Source organism: Coregonus clupeaformis, chromosome 18 (assembly GCF_020615455.1).
Source record: "Coregonus clupeaformis isolate EN_2021a chromosome 18, ASM2061545v1, whole genome shotgun sequence".
NCBI classification, from domain to species: domain Eukaryota; kingdom Metazoa; phylum Chordata; class Actinopteri; order Salmoniformes; family Salmonidae; genus Coregonus; species Coregonus clupeaformis.
Window position 1 is genome coordinate 5,823,197 of NC_059209.1, and position 19,580 is coordinate 5,842,776.

The 19,580-nt window shown below is 44.8% G+C and overlaps 1 protein-coding gene across 1 annotated transcript in view; it reads right to left on the reverse strand.

Moving 5' to 3' along the window:
• The window catches only part of LOC121553878 (voltage-dependent T-type calcium channel subunit alpha-1I-like), a 174,478-nt gene that overhangs the window by 62,096 nt on the left and 92,802 nt on the right, over nt 1–19,580 (reverse strand). The window contains exons 9-20 of the mRNA XM_045227043.1: nt 17,928–18,133; nt 17,374–17,522; nt 16,716–17,116; nt 15,008–15,159; nt 14,380–14,565; nt 9,836–9,953; nt 7,868–8,023; nt 7,535–7,625; nt 5,340–5,509; nt 2,666–2,736; nt 1,950–2,436; nt 1,138–1,238 (exon numbers count right to left, since the gene is read on the reverse strand). Of these exons, the coding sequence (XP_045082978.1) occupies nt 1,138–1,238; nt 1,950–2,436; nt 2,666–2,736; nt 5,340–5,509; nt 7,535–7,625; nt 7,868–8,023; nt 9,836–9,953; nt 14,380–14,565; nt 15,008–15,159; nt 16,716–17,116; nt 17,374–17,522; nt 17,928–18,133 (2,288 nt within the window). The remainder of the gene's footprint in view (nt 1–1,137; nt 1,239–1,949; nt 2,437–2,665; nt 2,737–5,339; nt 5,510–7,534; nt 7,626–7,867; nt 8,024–9,835; nt 9,954–14,379; nt 14,566–15,007; nt 15,160–16,715; nt 17,117–17,373; nt 17,523–17,927; nt 18,134–19,580) is intronic.

The window sequence follows — 19,580 nt, forward strand, 5'->3', positions numbered from 1 at the left end:
TACTAAATTTACCTATTATAATACTGCTAGGAAGTCAATGCACTTTCTATGAAATGGGTAGGGATGGGTAGAGCCCTGCACAGGCCTGAATTTTAAGCCTGAGCCCTACTCAGACCCAAGATTTCTTCTGTCAAATTTAAGGCCCGGCCCTGCCCGAAACCTGAAATCAGAAATAACTTCCTCCGTTAGTAAATCCATTAGCTGCTCCTCTCTTTCTGTCACTCGCTCTCTGTTCGCAGCTCGCTCTGCATGCACTCTGACAATGGCGGCTCTGAGTCTGTGAGTATTCATAGAAACAGCTCTGCTTGGGCTGCTCTACTCAATGACGAGACATGAGAGAACAGTTAGCTACTTTCGTCACTCTAAACTCTGACAAAACTCAAGGAACTTATGTTCTGTGAAATAATCTCTCCTGTCTTCTATTTGACGAGGCTGAAGCACTTCTGACAACATGTTATGATCTTAGTCAGATATGACTGTACTGCGCAGCAGAGCACGAGCAAATGGCTCAGCTTCAAAATGTTAGAGATCTATTTAATGATACCCGAGTCCTGCCCATACCCTAGTTATTTATGAAATAACAGGCCCTAACCCGGTGTATAATGTCAGGGCCCGTCAGGCTCGGGTCGGGTAGCAGAGCTATAGTGGTGGGGATTGTACAGAAAAAATAGCTTTAAAGGTAGACTCAGCGATACAATGTCGATGCACAAAGTAAACAACATAGTGTGTCAATTTCCACAACAACTAAGAGCGTTGAAGTGAGAGGCTCAACTTCTCTGCTGTTTTTGTCCCGTAGTACGTCTTGCATATCGCTCATCTCAATATCTCCGGTGCTGCTTGTGATATCGTCATTTCGCTGAGTCTACCTTTCAGGTTCTGATAGCTTTTCTTGGAAAATACATTGTGTAAATATTCTTGGATAAGGTGAGTTACATTTTAAAAGCTTTTCAGACCTATAAAATGCGATCGGGGCTATTTAATCACAAACCCTCGAAGGCCGAAGAAATACTGGTTTTCTTCTCTACTTGGCAGTTAAACGATAATTTCATGTAATTTAAAATACGTTTCACACTCATTTATTCTGCGTTGACAAGAGATAGACGGACCTGTATGTGTGTTTGTGTCTGAGTAACATACTTGTTCTGTGGTGAGAAGAGGTAGACAGACCAGTCCTCTCTGGTCTCACACCAGTCAGGCCTGTACACCTCCATCATCTTATGGATACGGAAACACATACTCTAGAGGAGGAAGAGAGGAGGAGAGGGAGGACAGAGAGAGAGAGACAGAGTGAGAGAGAGAGAGAGAGAGAGAGAGAGAGAGAGAGAGAGAGAGAGAGAGAGAGAGAGAGAGAGAGAGAGAGAGAGACAGAGTGAGAGAGAGTGTGAGAGAGAGAGAGAGAGAGAGAGAGACAGAGTGAGAGAGAGAGAGAGAGAGAGAGAGAGAGAGAGAGAGAGAGAGAGAGAGAGAGAGAGAGAGAGAGAGAGAGAGACAGAGTGAGAGAGAGTGAGAGAGAGAGAGAGAGAGAGAGAGAGAGAGAGAGAGACAGAGAGAGAGAGAGAGAGAGAGAGAGAGAGAGAGAGAGAGAGAGAGAGAGAGAGTGTGAGAGAGAGAGAGAGAGAGACAGAGTGAGACAGAGTGAGAGAGAGAGAGAGAGAGAGAGAGAGAGAGAGAGAGAGAGAGAGAGAGAGAGAGAGAGAGAGAGAGAGAGAGAGAGAGAGAGAGAGAGAGAGAGAGAGAGAGAGAGAGAAAGAAAGAAAGAAAGAGAAGAGGGAAAATGTATTAGCAATACAGCAAAGTGGGTGGACACCTCCTGTGGTAATGTTTGATACAATTATTTGGAAGTCATTTCAGTCAAGGCAGATTCCACTAGAGACATTTTTCCATAGAGTAAATACTCTCTGGGTAAACATAGACTATTCATTTCTAGCCAGTCTTACAGTAACACTCACATAGTCTATCTCCTCATCCAAGTCAGACCTGTCCTTGGCGAGGTTAAGCTGGGGGAAGATCTCCCCTAGGAGTTGGGCAGTCTGGGGACCCGTAAGACCAATAGGACTAGGAGCCTTCCCATTACAATCATGGTGCTCCACCACCATACCCCCACTGCCGCTGCTCCCTCCCCCAGAAACACTCCTCATCCTGGGATAGGGGCGAGGCGGAGGTCCCCCGGGGACCTGCAGCATGTTGGGGAGCTCCAGGGAGAGAGCACGGCGGTCCCGGTGCCGGATGGCATTGCGTCGGGAGAGGAGGGGGAGAGGGGGAGCGTGGTGAGGGGGGAGGTGGAGAGCGGGGGAGAGGAGGAGCTCGTGCTCGGCCGAGTGGTAAAGGGAGTGGGTGTGGGAGTGGGGGCTTCGGACACGGAGGCTTCCTCCCACCACACCCGCTCCCACCCCCCCCAGCCCCCGGGAGGGACAACCCAGGCTGTTCCAGCTGGACCTGAGCGGAGGCAGAATGTAGTGGATACATTAAGAGTTAATCAAGTATTTATAACTGATTCACAAAGGATTGATGCATTAATGAGATTAATAGTGTATTACACAATTCATTATGGATCAAGAAGGTTACTTTAATGATTTAAGAAGGATTAATAGAGTATGACTGATTAATGAATTATCAATAAATGATTAATGAAGTAATCAAGTATTCTATGGATCTAACTATCTACCTGCGGTTCCATGCACCCTGAGGAGGGGGAGGCCGACCCCAATGGTGGTGCAGGGAACTGCGGCCGTGGCGCTGTAACAAAGACAACAAAAGACAACATCAGAAAAAAAACAGGTATTTGAAATGTATACATTGGTAAATACATTACATTTACATTTTAGTCATTTAGCAGACACTCTTATCCAGAGTGACTTACAGGAGCAATTAGGGTTAAGTGCCTTGCTCAAGGGCACATCAACAGATTTTTCACCTAGTCGGCTTGGGGATTAGAACCAGCTACCTTTCGGTTACTGGCACAACGCTCTTAACCACTAAGCTACCTGCCTCCCTATACATGTTGTATATATTATATATTCACTGAGTGTACAAAACATTATTGACACCTTGCTAACATTGAGTTGTTCTCTATTTGGTAAAAGACCAAGTCCATATTATGGCAAGAACAGCTCAAATAAGCAAAGAGCAACGACAGTCCATCATTACTTTAAGACATGAAGGTCAGTCAATATGGAACTTTGAAAGTCTCTTCAAGTGCAGTCGCAAAAACCATCAAGCGCTATGATGAAACTGGCTCTCATGAGGACCGCCACAGGAATAGAAGACCCAGTGTTACCTCTGCTGCAGAGGATAATTTAATTAGAGTTTCCAGCCTCAGAAATTGCAGCCCAAATAAATGCTTCACAGAGTTCAAGTCACAGACACATCTCAACATCAACTGTTCAGAGGGGACTGTGTGAATCAGGCCTTCATGGTAGATTTGCAGCAAAGAAACCACTACTAAAGGACACCAATAATAAGAAGAGACCTGTTTGGGCCAAGAAACACGAGCAATGGACATTAGACCGGTGGAAATTTGTCCTTTGGTCTGGAGTCCAAATTTGAGATATTTGGTTACGCATGTGTAGTTCCCATCGTAAAGCATGGAGGAGGAGGTGTTATGGTGTGGGGGTGCTTTGCTGGTGACACTGTCTGTGATTTATTTAGAATTCAAGGCACACTTAACCAGCATGGCTACCACAGCATTCTGCAGTGATACGCCATCCCATCTGGTTTGGGCTTAGTGGGACTATCATTTGTTTTTCAACAGGACAATGACCCAACACACCTCCAGGCTGTGTAAGGGCTATTTTACCAAGAAGGACAGTGATGGAGTGCTGCATCAGATGACCTGGCCTCCACAATCCCCCGACCTCAACCCAATTGAGATGGTTTGGGATGAGTCGGACAGCAGAGTGAAGGAAAAGCAGCCAACAAGTGCTCAGCATATGTGGAAACTGCTTCAAGACTGTTGGAAAAGCATTCCAGGTGAAGCTGGTTGAGAGAATGCCAAGAGTGTGCAAAGCTGTCATTAAGGCAAAGGGTGGCTATTTCAAGAATCTCAAATATAACATATATTTTGATTTGTTTAACACTTTTTTGGTTACTACATGATTCCATATGTGTTATTTCATAGTTTTGATGTTACAATGTAGAAAATAGTAAAAATAAAGAAAAACCCTTGAATGAGTAGGTGTCCAAACTTTTGACTGGTACTGTATATATATATATATGTATATAATTTATAAATATATATACGTATTTGTACTTTATAGACAGTTTTTCTGCAGACGTTCAAATTAAACTTTACCAACTGAGATAACTGACCGTTCTAAACAGTGTGTGTGGTGCCCTGGAAGGTAACAGACACTGTCAGGATAATTACATGGTTTACTTCTGGAATCGTCCCAGTGACGACAATCACAGTCTTATTCACAGCTATATACTCTACCGGAGGAATTTATACTGCCGTTGCCGTAGCAACGCTTATTTCTTTCCCCCCCTTTCATTTTTTTGTGAGATGTGTCTCACCTTATTAAACAGAGATACATCAAAACATCAGTGGAAGAAAGACAGAAACTAGTTTTTAGATTCTTCAGGTAAATTGAGTAAATTCAAAATGACATCTGTGACCAAACAATTCACTTGGAACTCTCTCAAACTATGGTAGGGTACAGAAATAATCCTGTTAACTTTGACCCCTAGGCAGTGGAGTATAAAAGGTATGGGGAGACCTTCAGCAAAGATGTCTTACATTGTTAACATGTGACAATGGAGACAAGTATGTCACTAAACTATACATAATCTTCTCTCTCTCTCTCTCTCTCTCTCTCTCTCTCTCTCTCTCTCTCTCTCTCTCTCTCTCTCTCTCTCTCTCTCTCTCTCTCTCTCTCTCTCTCTCTCTCTCTCTCTCTCTCAATTAACGGGGGTTGCCATGGCGACTGGAAGCCCGGGAGCCGAGCCAGGCTCAATCAACCAAAGGCAGGCTTCGGCTCGACAGACAGATGCGTGGAGTCGAGGGAGTTCCTGAACTGGGAACGTTGAGATCAGAATCTCCCTTGTCGTCGAGAATGTTTATCGGAGTGAAGACTCCATCCGGAATAGTCTACGGCTGACTAGTGGCTAAGCAGACCCTTGATAACTGACATTATGTGGTGTGTAGTGTGTAACGTGAGTAATGCAACTTGTCGATCGTCTGGGTCTAGGAAATCATAGACTGTGGACTTCACATTTAAAGAATAGTTGTTATATTTACGATATGCTAAGTGTTGCTGTTAGGGCAAGTGTTCTTTTAAGGGTATTTACACTAAGAAATTCTGGGTTAATGGTTGAGTGTGTGTGTGTGTGTTACATCTCACAAGAGATAATGATCTCCTCTGCTCCAGGTTGGCCTTGCCCAGACTCATGACACTGCTCTTCCGTGACCCCAGGGCATATGTCAACCTGTCAGCGGGGTACGACCCTCTGGGGGTCATCACCGGGGTCAACTCCAGGTGCCCGTTAGGGGTCAAAGTGCAGATCTTAGGATCTAAAGGGGCAAAGATGAAGAAGAAGAAGAAGAAGAAGAAGAAGAAGAAGAAGAAGAAGAAGAAGAAGAAGAAGAAGAAGAAGAAGAAGAAGAAGAAGAAGAAGAAGAAGAAGAAGAAGAAAAATAAGAAGTAAAAGTAAAAGAAGAAAAAGAAAAAGAAAAAGGACAGAGGTTTATTCACAATTAAATTGTGTCTCTAAAACAGCCCTTGTAGTGTTTCCTAAATCCTCATATACCCCCAGCCAGTTCCACTTGTTTGATATATTCCAATACCAAACACACATGATTCATACTCTCCAGTCTTCTCTAAACCACAGCTGTGGACATCCATAATTTAGCACCCCAAGGAGACACAGAACAGAGTTATCCACAACAGGAATCCTCACATAGAGCCCCACATTGGAGGTGTCACAATACCCATAAAACCTAGCGGTCAAACAGGGAAATAGTTCCAATCGTTTTACCACCATTCATTTTTCCCACAGGGGATTTTAGAAACACTTAAAATAAGGGCGGTGTTTCGTGTAGGCTTACCCTGGCGTGACGTTTTGATAACCATGTAAATCTCTCTCGGACAAGGTGACTTTTATCAATATATTTCAGCTCTATTTACTCTCAGATTCGAAAATGACAATTAGCATCAAAGTAGACATCATGCAAGACTACAAATGGCTGCAAGCTCCTGCACGTCCTCTCTAGCTGGCCCCTTTGCTAACAGGTACATTTAAAGAAATGTAGTCAATTTATTCATTACTACATTTAGCTAACATTAGATAGTTAATCCAGAGATTCTTACCATTGCTTCGATTCGGCAGTCTCTTCCAGATCATCACGGCATTTGTACTTCTTTATAATAGCCACATTAGCAGCTAATTAGCATTTCATTTGTTGGGGGTAAATATAGACGAATATATTGATAAAAGTCACCTTGTATGAGAGAGATTTACATGGTTATCAAAACGTCATGCCAGGGTAAGCCTACACGAAACACAGCTCTTATTTTAATTGTTTCTAAAATCCTCTTTGGGAAAAACTATTGGAACCATTTCCTTGTTTAACCGCTAGGTTTTATGGGTATTATGACTCATACTGTGGTACTCTACGGAGGTCAGGCTATACAGAATATATGTTATACCTTGCAGGATTAGCAGGATGGAGTTATAATGATAGAGTTACAATGTTCATGATGTGTATTCTCCAGGTCTTAGCTGATCTAATAGTGTCCCTGGCTGAGCTTGGGGGGCTGTGTAAGCTGGTTGGCTAACCCCAGGGTTAGAGTTATGATTTATAGATAACAGACAGGGTTATTTTTGTCAGTTAGAACACGTAGTCTCACTCTCTTTTCTCTTTCACTCTTTCAGTCTGAGCAGAGCTTGAAGCTGCCTTGGTTCAAATAAGGTGAGGACATCTGGAATGGAATTGGGAGACAGTGAGGAAGAGTTGGTGTGTGTGGGTGGGTGGGGGGGACGGGAGTGTGTGTGTGTGCTTGTGTTGTAGTAGAGAACACTGAGTGCTACCCAGAATGAACCCAAAACAACAAGAACACCACTTCCTGTCTTCATCTTTGTCCCTGTCTACTTTAGCACTCTGTGCACTATAACTCTTCACTGCATGGCTCTACTTTGGTATGAATCCCATCCTCCTTTATCAGTCTCTTTTTCTCTTTCAATAATGTTGTGTGTTTGTATTTAGTTATGCTCTCACCTATAACAAAATGTTCACTGATTTCAATCATTCTCTTGGGAACCGCAAAAACAAGCCACATTCTTCTTTTGTCTGTGACTGAATACCTAGTCCATGTACAATAGTTTCAAGGATGCTATACCAACAACTGAAATGGAAACATATTTTTAATGGTTTCTTCTCCCCCCTCCCCCCCACATCCTTGAACATGAGCATAAAAAATGCTCTGCTTTGTCCTCTCAGAAAAAAACTATCCTTGAAACGATTGTACAGGCTTTGTATTCTGAATGCTAAAATCCAAACCACAGCATTATATTTTGAATGCAGTATATGAAGACTCACCAGACAGTTTGAGAGAATCATTAAGCTTCTCACTCTCGTCAAAGTTAGAGGGGAAACTGTCATCATCTGAATACGAGCGATTAGCATCTCCCTGATGAAGAGAGGAAAAATAGGGAAGGAGAGAGAAAGACAGAGGAAAAGAGAGAGAGAGCAAGCGAGAGAGAGAGGGAAAAAGAGGGAGGGAGAGCAAGAGAGAAAGGGTGAGGAATGGATGAAGAGTGGGAGGGAGAGAGGAGGAAGAACATGAATGCTACATCAAAAGACCTATGCCATGTCATTGGTTTAAATTATCTTAATTCCCTCCACCTCCCCCTAAAAAGCTTAAACTCTTACCTCAGCCTGAAAGCCCTCTACCAAGATGGCCACCAGCAGGTTGAAGAGGACGTAGTTCCCAAACGTCATGAGAGCTACGAAGTACAGAGCAGCTAGAGGAGAGGTGGCGGCCATTCCATTATACAGCACCGTGTTCCAGTCCTCCTGGGTTAGGATCTACACAGAGAGAGAAGTAGAGAAGGATGAGAGAAGGACAGGAGAGAGGGATGAGAGAAGGAGAGAGGGATGAGAGAAGGAGAGAGGGATGAGAAAAGGAGAGGAGAGAGAGATGAGAAAAGGAGAGGAGAGAGAGATGAGAAAAGGAGAGAGGGGTGAGAGAAGGAGAGAGGGATGAGAGAAGGAGAGAGGGGTGAGAGAAGGAGAGGAGAGAGAGATGAGAAAAGGAGAGGAGAGAGGGATGAGAGAAGGAGAGAGGGATGAGAGAAGGAGAGAGGGATGAGAGAAGGAGAGAGGGATGAGAGAAGGAGAGAGGGGTGAGAGAAGGAGAGTTGGATGAGAGAAGGAGAGAGGGAGAGAGAAGGAGAGAGGGAGAGAGAAGGAGAGAAGGATGAGAGAAGGAGAGAGGGAGAGAGAAGGAGAGAGGGAGAGAGAAGGAGAGGAGAGAGGGATGAGAGAAGGAGAGGAGAGAGGGATGAGAGAAGGAGAGAGGGATGAGAGAAGGATAGAGGGATGAGAGACGGAGAGAAGGATGAGAGAAGGAGAGAGTGAGAGAGAAGGAGAGAGGGAGAGAGAAGGAGAGAGGGATGAGAGAAGGAGAAGAGAGAGAGATGAGAGAAGGAGAGGAGAGAGGGATGAGAGAAGGGGAGAAGGGTGAGAGAAGGAGCGTTGGATGAGAGAAGAGAGGGAGAGAGAAGGAGAGAAGGATGAGAGAAGGAGAGAGGGAGAGAGAAGGAGAGGAGAGAGGGATGAGAGAAGGAGAGGAGAGAGGGATGAGAGAAGGAGAGAGGGGTGAGAGAAGGAGAGTTGGATGAGAGAAGGAGAGAGGGAGAGAGAAGGAGAGAGGGAGAGAGAAGGAGAGAAGGATGAGAGAAGGAGAGAGGGAGAGAGAAGGAGAGAGGGATGAGAGAAGGAGAGGAGAGAGGGATGAGAGAAGGAGAGAGGGATGAGAGAAGGATAGAGGGATGAGAGACGGAGAGAAGGATGAGAGAAGGAGAGAGTGAGAGAGAAGGAGAGAGGGAGAGAGAAGGAGAGAGGGATGAGAGAAGGAGAGGAGAGAGAGATGAGAGAAGGAGAGGAGAGAGGGATGAGAGAAGGGGAGAAGGGTGAGAGAAGGAGCGTTGGATGAGAGAAGAGAGGGAGAGAGAAGGAGAGAAGGATGAGAGAAGGAGAGAGGGAGAGAGAAGGAGAGGAGAGAGGGATGAGAGAAGGAGAGGAGAGAGGGATGAGAGAAGGAGAGGAGAGAGGGATGAGAGAAGGAGAGTTGGATGAGAGAAGGAGAGAGGGAGAGAGAAGGAGAGAGGGAGAGAGAAGGAGAAAAGGATGAGAGAAGGAGAGAGGGAGAGAGAAGGAGAGGAGAGAGGGATGAGAGAAGGAGAGAGGGATGAGAGGAGGAGAGAGGGATGAGAGAAGGAGAGAGGGAGAGAGAAGGAGAGGAGAGAGGGATGAGAGAAGGAGAGGAGAGAGGGATGAGAGAAGGAGCAGAGAGAGGGATGAGAGAAGGAGAGTTGGATGAGAGAAGGAGAGAGGGAGAGAGAAGGAGAGAGGGAGAGAGAAGGAGAGACGGATGAGAGAAGGAGAGAGGGAGAGAGAAGGAGAGAGGGAGAGAGAAGGAGAGAAGGATGAGAGAAGGAGAGAGGGATGAGAGAAGGAGAAAAGGATGAGAGAAGGAGAGAGGGAGAGAGAAGGAGAGGAGAGAGGGATGAGAGAAGGAGAGAGGGATGAGAGGAGGAGAGAGGGATGAGAGGAGGAGAGAGGGATGAGAGGAGAGCTAGAGGGGAGGTGGAGGTCATGCCTACTACCTCCCATTACCTGAAACACAGTGACGATGGCCCACAGTAGAGAGTCAAAGTTCTTCCTGTCTGGAACAGTGTCTCCTGCCTCTGTCTTCAGGCTGAATTTACAGCCAAAGATATGCATGCCCAAGATACTGCAACACAAGATAGCGAATACACTTGTATTTTAATAAGACCAATAGAAAACTACACTCATCCCCAAGATACTGCAACCCAAGGATATATAAACATTTTTTAAAAGGTGGTCCAGGGAATAAGAATGGCTAAATCATAACCTGATGTGGGGATGTTTGCTGAAACATGTTAGTTGTAAGCCAAGCTTATGTAACCAGCCATGGAGTGTGTTTGTGTAGTTTTCATTTTATTGACATTAATAGGAGGGCATTGTCAATATAATCCATCTCTCCTGTGTATACCTCTGCACTCTGAAGTGGAACTGAAGCGCCTGAATGGAAGAAGAAGAAGAAGAAGAAGAAGAAGAAGAAGAAGAAGAAGAAGAAGAAGAAGAAGAAGAAGAAGAAGAAGAAGAAGAAGAAGAAGAAGAAGAAGAAGAAGAAGAAGAAGAAGAAGAAGAAGAAGAAGAAGAAGAAGAAGAAGAAGAAGAAGAAGAAGAAGACAGGCACACTTACACACATACTATACACTGTGTGCATGGTGAGTGTGTGTGTGTGAGTGAATGCGTACCAGGTGTGTTCATGTGATTGTGCCTGCCTGCGTATGTGTGTGTTTGTGTGTGTGTGAATGTACATACAGTGGGGGGGAAAAGTATTTAGTCAGCCACCAATTGTGCAAGTTCTCCCACTTAAAAAGATGAGAGAGGCCTGTAATTTTCATCATAGGTACACGTCAACGATGACAGACAAATTGAGATTTTTTCTCTCCAGAAAATCACATTGTAGGATTTTTAATGAATTTATTTGCAAATTATGGTGGAAAATAAGTATTTGGACACCTACAAACAAGCAAGATTTCTGGCTCTCACAGACCTGTAACTTCTTCTTTAAGAGGCTCCTCTGTCCTCCACTTGTTACCTGTATTAATGGCACCTGTTTGAACTTGTTATCAGTATAAAAGACACCTGTCCACAACCTCAAACAGTCACACTCCAAACTCCACTATGGCCAAGACCAAAGAGCTGTCAAAGGACACCAGAAACAAAATTGTAGACCTGCACCAGGCTGGGAAGACTGAATCTGCAATAGGTAAGCAGCTTGGTTTGAAGAAATCAACTGTGGGAGCAATTATTAGGAAATGGAAGACATACAAGACCACTGATAATCTCCCTCGATCTGGGGCTCCATGCAAGATCTCACCCCGTGGGGTCAAAATGATCACAAGAACGGTGAGCAAAAATCCCAGAACCACACGGGGGGACCTAGTGAATGACCTGCAGAGAGCTGGGACCAAAGTAACAAAGCCTACCATCAGTAACACACTACGCCGCCAGGGACTCAAATCCTGCAGTGCCAGACGTGTCCCACTGCTTAAGCCAGTACATGTCCAGGCCCGTCTGAAGTTTGCTAGAGTGCATTTGGATGATCCAGAAGAGGATTGGGAGAATGTCATATGGTCAGATGAAACCAAAATAGAACTTTTTGGTAAAAACTCAACTCGTCATGTTTGGAGGACAAAGAATGCTGAGTTGCATCCAAAGAACACCATACCTACTATGAAGCATGGGGGTGGAAACATCATGCTTTGGGGATGTTTTTCTGCAAAGGGACCAGGACGACTGATCCGTGTAAAGGAAAGAATGAATGGGGCCATGTATCATGAGATTTTGAGTGAAAACCTCCTTCCATCAGCAAGGGCATTGAAGATGAAACGTGGCTGGGTCTTTCAGCATGACAATGATCCCAAACACACCGCCCGGGCAACGAAGGAGTGGCTTCGTAAGAAGCATTTCAAGGTCCTGGAGTGGCCTAGCCAGTCTCCAGATCTCATCCCCATAGAAAATCTTTGGAGGGAGTTGAAAGTCTGTGTTGCCCAGCGACAGCCCCAAAACATCACTGCTCTAGAGGAGATCTGCATGGAGGAATGGGCCAAAATACCAGCAACAGTGTGTGAAAACCTTGTGAAGACTTACAGAAAACGTTTGACCTGTGTCATTGCCAACAAAGGGTATATAACAAAGTATTGAGAAACTTTTGTTATTGACCAAATACTTATTTTCCACCATAATTTGCAAATAAATTCATTAAAATTCCTACAATGTGATTTTCTGGATTTTCTTTTCTCATTTTGTCTGTCATAGTTGACGTGTACCTATGATGAAAATTACAGGCCTCTCTCATCTTTTTAAGTGGGAGAACTTGCACAATTGGTGGCTGACTAAATACTTTCCCCCCCCACTGTATACAGTACCAGTCAAAGGTTCGGACACACCTACTCATTCAAGTGTTTTTCTTTATTTTTATCTACATAATAATAATTATAGTGAAGACATCAAAACTATGAAATAACACATATGGGAATCTTGTAGCAACCAAAAAAGTGATAAATAAATCAAAATATATTTTATATTTGAGATTCTTGAAATAGCCACCCTTTTCCTTAATAATAATAATAATATGCCATTTAGCAGACGCTTTTATCCAAAGCGACTTACAGTCATGTGCGCATACATTTTTACATATGGGTGGTCCCGGGGATCGAACCCACTACCCTGGCGTTACAAGCGCCATGCTCTACCAATTGAGCTACAGATGACAGCTTTGCACACTCTTGGCATTCTCTCAACCAGCTTCACCTGGAATGCTTTTCCAACAGTCTTGAAGGAGTTCCCACATATGCTGAGCAATTGTTGGCTGCTTTTCCTTCACTCTGCCGTCTGACTCATCCCAAACCATCTCAACTGGGTTCTGGTCGGGGAATTGTGGAGGCCAGGTCATCTGATGCAGCACTCCATCTCTCTCCTTCTTGGTAAAATAGCCCTTACACAGCCTGGAGGTGTGTTAGGTTATTGTCCTGTTGAAAAACAAATGATAGTCCCACTAAGCCCAAACCAGATGGGATGGCGTATCGCTGCAGAATGTTGTGGTAGCCATGCTGGTTAAGTGTGCCTTGAATTCTAAATAAATCACAGACAGTGTCACCAGCAAAGCACCCCCACACCATAACACCTCCTCCATGCTTTACGGTGGGAACTACACATGCGGAGATCATCCGTTCATTACACCGCATCTCACAAAGACATGGCGGTTTGAACCAAAAATCTCAAATTTGGACTCCAGACCAAAGGACGAATCCCACCATTTTAATGTCCATTGCTCGTGTTTCTTGGCCCAAGCAGGTCTCTTCTTCTTATTGGTATCCTTTAGTTGTGGTTTCTTTGCAGCAATTCGACCATGAAGGCCTTATTACATAGTTCCCTCTGAACAGTTGATGTTGAGATGTGTCTGTGACTTGAACTCTGTGAAGCATGTATTTGGGCAGCAATTTCTGAGGCTGGCAACTCTAATGAACTTATCCTCTGCAGCAGAGGTAACTCTAGGTCTACCATTCCTGTGGCGGTCCTCATGAGAGCCAGTTTCATGATAGCGCTTGATGGTTTTTGCAACTGCACATGACGAAACTTTCAAAGTTCTTGAAATGTTCCGTATTGAATGACCTTCATGTCTTAAAGTAATGATGGACTGTCGTTTCTCTTTGCTCATTTGAGCTGTTCTTGCCATAATATGGACTTGGTCTTTCACCAAATAGGGCTATTTTCTGTATACCCCCCTACCTTGTCACAACACAACTGATTGGCTCAAACGCATTATGACGGAAATAAATTCCACAAATTAACTTTTAAGAAGGCACACCTGTTAATTGAAATGCATTTCAGGTGACTACCTCATGAAGCTGGTTGAGAGAATGCCAAGAGTGTGCAAAGCTGGCAAGGTAAAGGGTGGCTATTTGAAGAATCACAAATATCAAATATATTTTGATTTGTTTAACACTTTTTTGGTTACTAAATGATTCCATTTGTGTTATTTCATAGTTTTGATGTCTTCACTATTATTCTACAATGTAAAAAATTGTACAAATAAAGAAGAACCCTTGAATGAGTAGGTGTGTCCAAACTTTTGACTGGTAGTGTAGATGTGTACAAAGTCGTGTGTGTGTGTGTGTGTGTACGTCCCTGCGTGTGTGTGTGTGTGTGTACGTCCCTGCGTGTGTGTGTGTGTGTGTACGTCCCTGCGTGTGTGTACGTCCCTGTGTGTGCGTGTACGTCCCTGTGTGTGTGTGTGTGTGTACGTCCCTGTGTGTGTGTGTGTGTGTACGTTCCTGTGTGTGTGTGTGTGTGTGTGTGTGTGCGTGTGTGTGTGTGTGTGTGTGTGTACGTCCCTGTGTGTGTGGGTGTGTGTGTACGTCCCTGTGTGTGTGTGTGTGTGTACGTCCCTGTGTGTGTGTGTGTACGTCCCTGCGTGTGTGTGTGTGTGTGTGTACGTCCCTGTGTGTGTGTGTGTGTCCCTGTGTGTGTGTGTGTGTGTGCGTGTGTGTGTGTGTACGTCCCTGTGTGTGTGTGTACGTCCCTGCGTGTGTGTGTGTACGTCCCTGCGTGTGTGTGTGTACCTGAATATAAAGATAAACAGCATCAACAGCATACAGAAGGTAGCCACATTATCCATGGTCTTCATCAGGACCACTAGCTGTCTGCGCAGCGCGGGCATGAACCTTACTAGCTTTAGGACACGAAGGAGTCTGAAGGTCCTCAATATGGACAGACCTCCATCAGACTGGCCGATGATCTCACACACACTGGAGAGAGGTAGGGCAGGGGAGGGAGGGATGGGGGGAGGGAGTGATGGGGGGAGGGATGAAGAGGGGATGGGGAGACAAGGTTTAGTGATTTGACTTTCTTTGAGAATTAACAGACTCAATCTAGAATTTCAACACATTTCAACATATTTCAGCACATTTCAACATATTTCAGCAGGGGCGCAACTTTCACTTTGTCCCCCCAAGTTTTATCATTGGAATGTGATACAAAGCGAGGCGCGGTGTGCTTTAGGACCATGTGGATGCCTCCAAGGGTCGGGTACGCTGTTTGGAGTGTTTATCTGCCCCCCCAAATAATTTAAATAAATATGTGACGTCTCCCTCATTTCTAAAACCAAAGTTGCGCCCCTGTATTTTGGTATAGATTGGTTTGAATATTGGGATTATATTGTTCAACAGATTTGGATGATATTCCTTCCACCTGATAATGACGATGACACCGTCGAACACGTTGTAGGGGTTTCTCAGATAGCTGAAACATCCGGACGCTGTTATCTTCAGAATCATCTCCATGGCAAACATACTAGTGAATACTATGTTACAGATCTCCAACACATTGGTTAGTTCCTCAGGCTGGTGGAGGGTGAGAGAGAGATAGAGAGAGAGAGAGAGAGAGAGAGAGAGAGAGAGAGAGAGAGAGAGAGAGAGAGAGAGAGAGAGAGAGAGAGAGAGAGAGAGAGAGAGAGAGAGAGAGAGAGATCTTTGTACATTGCTTTATACACGCACACCCTCTCTCTTTCTATCCCCACCCTCTCTCTTTCTTCCCCTCCCTCCCTCTCTTTCTTTTCCCCTCCCTCTCCCTGTGATTGATAGGCCTGCATCGATCAGTCAAAAAGGCCACGGAGTGGTGGCACAATTTCTCTCTCTTTTTTTTCTCTCTCGATTTCTCTGTCCCTCTTTCTCTCTCTAGACACACACACACACACACACGTCCATGTATGGTAAATCTGTCTGGCTAAATGTGTCTGTGTTGTGGTTGCCACCTAATCACGATCCCTAACACAGATTTGTCCTATGATGACATCACTGATGACGCCTCTGATCCGGCATTTGGGAGGTGAAATGTTCACCTGTCTGAGAGTAAACGAGGACGGAGTGTGTCTGTCTGTGTGTGTGTGTGTGTGGATGTGTGTGGATGCATTTGTCCATGTGTGTGTGTGCTAGTGTATGTGTGCTAGTGTGTGTGTGTTTGTGTTTGTATGTGTGTGTCAAACCATAGCACTTGGAAGAAAGGCTGTGTAACCATAGACAGTCCTACTGTCCGTGTGTATGTGTGTGTGTGTGTGTGTCCATGTGTTTGTCCGTGTGTATGTGTGTGTGTGTGTGTGTCCATGTGTTTGTCCGTGTGTGTGTGTGTGTGTGTCCATGTGTTTGTCCGTGTGTATGTGTGTGTGTGTGTGTGTGTGTCCATGTGTTTGTCCGTGTGTATGTGTGTGTGTGTGTGTGTGTCCATGTGTTTGTCCGTGTGTGTGTGTGTGTGTGTGTCCATGTGTTTGTCCGTGTGTGTGTCCGTATGTTTGTGTGTGAAAGGGTGTGTAACCATAGATAGTCCTTCTCCCAAAGGACCACCTCTCTCTCCTTAATTATCCTCTCTCTCTATCTTTAGCATCCTCTGAGATGAGAGACATTTCTCTGTTGCCGCGGTGGAAGAACAGAGTGGGTGGATGACGGAGTTGGAGGTGGTGAGAGAGAAAGAGCAAGTGATGTGGAGTGAGGGAGAGACAAAGAACGAGGGATGTGGAGTGAGAGAGAGAGAGACTGGAGAAAGATGTGTGTATTTGTTGCATTATGGATGTACTATAAAGTGGAGGTTAATATTTCACTGTGTTCTACTGTGACCTTTTCATAGAGGGGTCAATGAAAGGTCACTATATGGAGTCTGGATATGGAGAGAGGAGGAAAGTGATGGTGAAAGACAGAGTGGTTCACACATGCAGACTAAAAGAAGAGACAGGGAGAAAAGTGGTGGACATGAGGCAGATAGAAAAAGACATAATAAATAGAGGGAAAGACAAAGAGAAAAGAAGAAGAGCGAGGGAGAGAGAGAGAGAATGATAGAGAGAGAAAGAAAGAGAGAGAGATCCAGACAGACAGAGATGGATAGAGAAAGATAGACAGAGTATCCATACTTGATTGTGGTGTTCGATGCCCATACTGATGGTATTGATGAGGATAGCGATCATAATTCCTCTATTGAAGTACTTGCTCTCCACGATCCCCAACAACTTCAACCTCGTCTCATCCCACAGCTCCCCACACCCCCGCCTACATCCCCCAGAATCTTTAGCGGCAGCCCCGCCTTTCACTTCCTCCTTCCCGGCGCCACATTGGCTGCCCTCCCCGTCTGTCTCCTCCAAAGCTCCTTCCTCCGCCTCCTCATTGGCCAGGCTGCCGGCAGGTCCCTCCCCGTCGCTGATTGACAGGGCCACGGTACAATGAGGGCAGCCGTCGGTGGCGGGGGCGACAGTGAGGGCAATGGAGTCGCCTGGGGAGGCATGGTCGGGCTTGGTGTGGTGGGGACAGTGGACCGCTGAAAGGGTTAAAATGGGAACTTTGAAGATCAAATAAGGGAATGACGTCCAACGATTCTCTCTCTCTGTACTCATCTGTTGAATGTCATAACCTTAGAAAATTAGATGGACATCACAAATTCATATTTTAATTAATCAATCTATTGTTTCCAGTCTGTGTCCTATGAATGTCATAACCTCCAAATTATGCAACGATATTACATACTCCCAATCTAACCACCCTCCATCGCTCTCTCTCCCCCTCTTCGCCACTCACCCTGTCTGTGCAGCCCTCTACTCTCTCCACCTCCTCCTCTTCCTCCTCCATTCACGTTAGTCTTCTCTCCTCCTCCTCCTCTGCTTCTCCCTGCTCCTTTCACCTCCTTGGGCCTCCCCAACAGTCGGTTACAGAGCGCCATGGACCTCCTGTGTATAGAAGCACATTCATGCCAAAAGAAATTGAAACATTGAAACATTAAAGGGAAAAGCAATGCACTCTGGTGAAGGCCAATGTTTTTTTTGTTCAATGTTTTATTTTTGTTTGTTTTATTCTCAAAATAAAAATTTATTTGGGGATTTTATAGTTATTTCAACTTGACATTATCATGTTAAGAAGCACATAACATCATATCAAATCAATTATAGAAATATAAATATTCACATTTATTTTGGCATGAATCTGCCTCCATACCTGCGATATGACTACTTTATTCTTTATTTATAATTATTAAAACTATTTGATCATTACATATAATATATACTTCTCATCTTAGTATCTCTTAGTATTTCAATGTGTTTTTTTTGGTATGAATGTGCCTCCACACTCCATACCTGCGGGCCTTGCGGAGGACGTGGCAGACCAGCTGGAAGACTGACTCATAGCAGCCTGCCGAGGGCTCAGTCATGCTGGCTAGAGTAGAGGAGGAGTGGGCCTGGGCTCTCTGCTCCTGCATCAGCTGGTGCTCCCGCTGCTTCGTCTCACTGAACTGGGTGGCGATCACCACCAGGCAGAGGTTGATCATGAAGAAAGAACCAATCTGTTGGGCAAACAGGAATATACACAGAGTTAGGGACTCTTTCATGAACAGCCATGGAAATTCACAGAGTTAGAGCAGGAGCAAGTCAACACGGCTTGACCACGAGACAGAGGTTGATATCATGAAGAAATAACCAATCTGTTGGGCGAGCAAAGACAAACATAGAGTTTGGGACAACCATAATGAAACACAGAGTTTGAGTAGGTGAGGACTGCTTTAGTCTCTCTGAACTGGGTGGCGATGATGATCAAACAGTGGTTGATCATAAAGAAATAACCTATCTGGGGGGGGTGGACAAGCAAAAACATACACAGAGTGTAGCTAGGGTGCTAAAGGACAATCAAAAAGTTGAAAAACACAGTTATACCAGGCATCTGAAAGCCATATAAGGTTTGAATTCCAACACCGAGAACAGACAAATGCAGGCTGAAATCTACAGCGATGTGCAAATGTGAGTGTGTGTGCTGTGTTAGAAAAAGTGTGAACAGAGCACGTTTGACAAGTTGGAAGACTACAGTAGGAAGACTCAGAGAACACTACATAGAAACAACTGTTGGTAGACTACAGTAGGACGACTCAGAACACTACACAGAAACAGCTGTTGAAAGACTACAGTAGAACGACTCAGAACACTACACAGAAACAGCTGTTGGAAGACTACAGTAGGACGACTCAGAACACTACACAGAAACAGCTGTTGGAAGACTACAGTAGGACGACTCAGAACACTACACAGAAACAGCTGTTGGAAGACTACAGTAGGACGACTCAGAACACTACACAGAAACAGCTGTTGGAAGACTACAGTAGGACAACTCAGAGAACACTACACAGAAACAGCTGTTGGAAGACTACAGTAGGACGACTCAGAACACTACACAGAAACAGCTGTTGGAAGACTACAGTAGGACGACTCAGAACACTACACAGAAACAGCTGTTGGAAGACTACAGTAGGACGACTCAGAGAACACTACACAGAAACAGCTGTTGGAAGACTACAGTAGGACGACTCAGAACACTACACAGGAACAGCTGTTGGAAGACTACAGTAGGACGACTCAGAGAACACTACACAGAAACAGCTGTTGGAAGACTACAGTAGGACGACTCAGAACACTACACAGAAACAGCTGTTGGAAGACTACAGTAGGACGACTCAGAGAACACTACACAGAAACAGCTGTTGGAAGACTACAGTAGGACGACTCAGAACACTACACAGAAACAGCTGTTGGAAGACTACAGTAGGACGACTCAGAACACTACACAGAAACAGCTGTTGAAAGACTACAGTAGGACGACTCAGAGAACACTACACAGAAACAGCTGTTGAAAGACTACAGCAGGACGACTCAGAACACTAGACAGAAACAGCTGTTGGAAGACTACAGTAGGACGACTCAGAACACTACACAGAAACAGCTGTTGGAAGACTACAGTAGGAC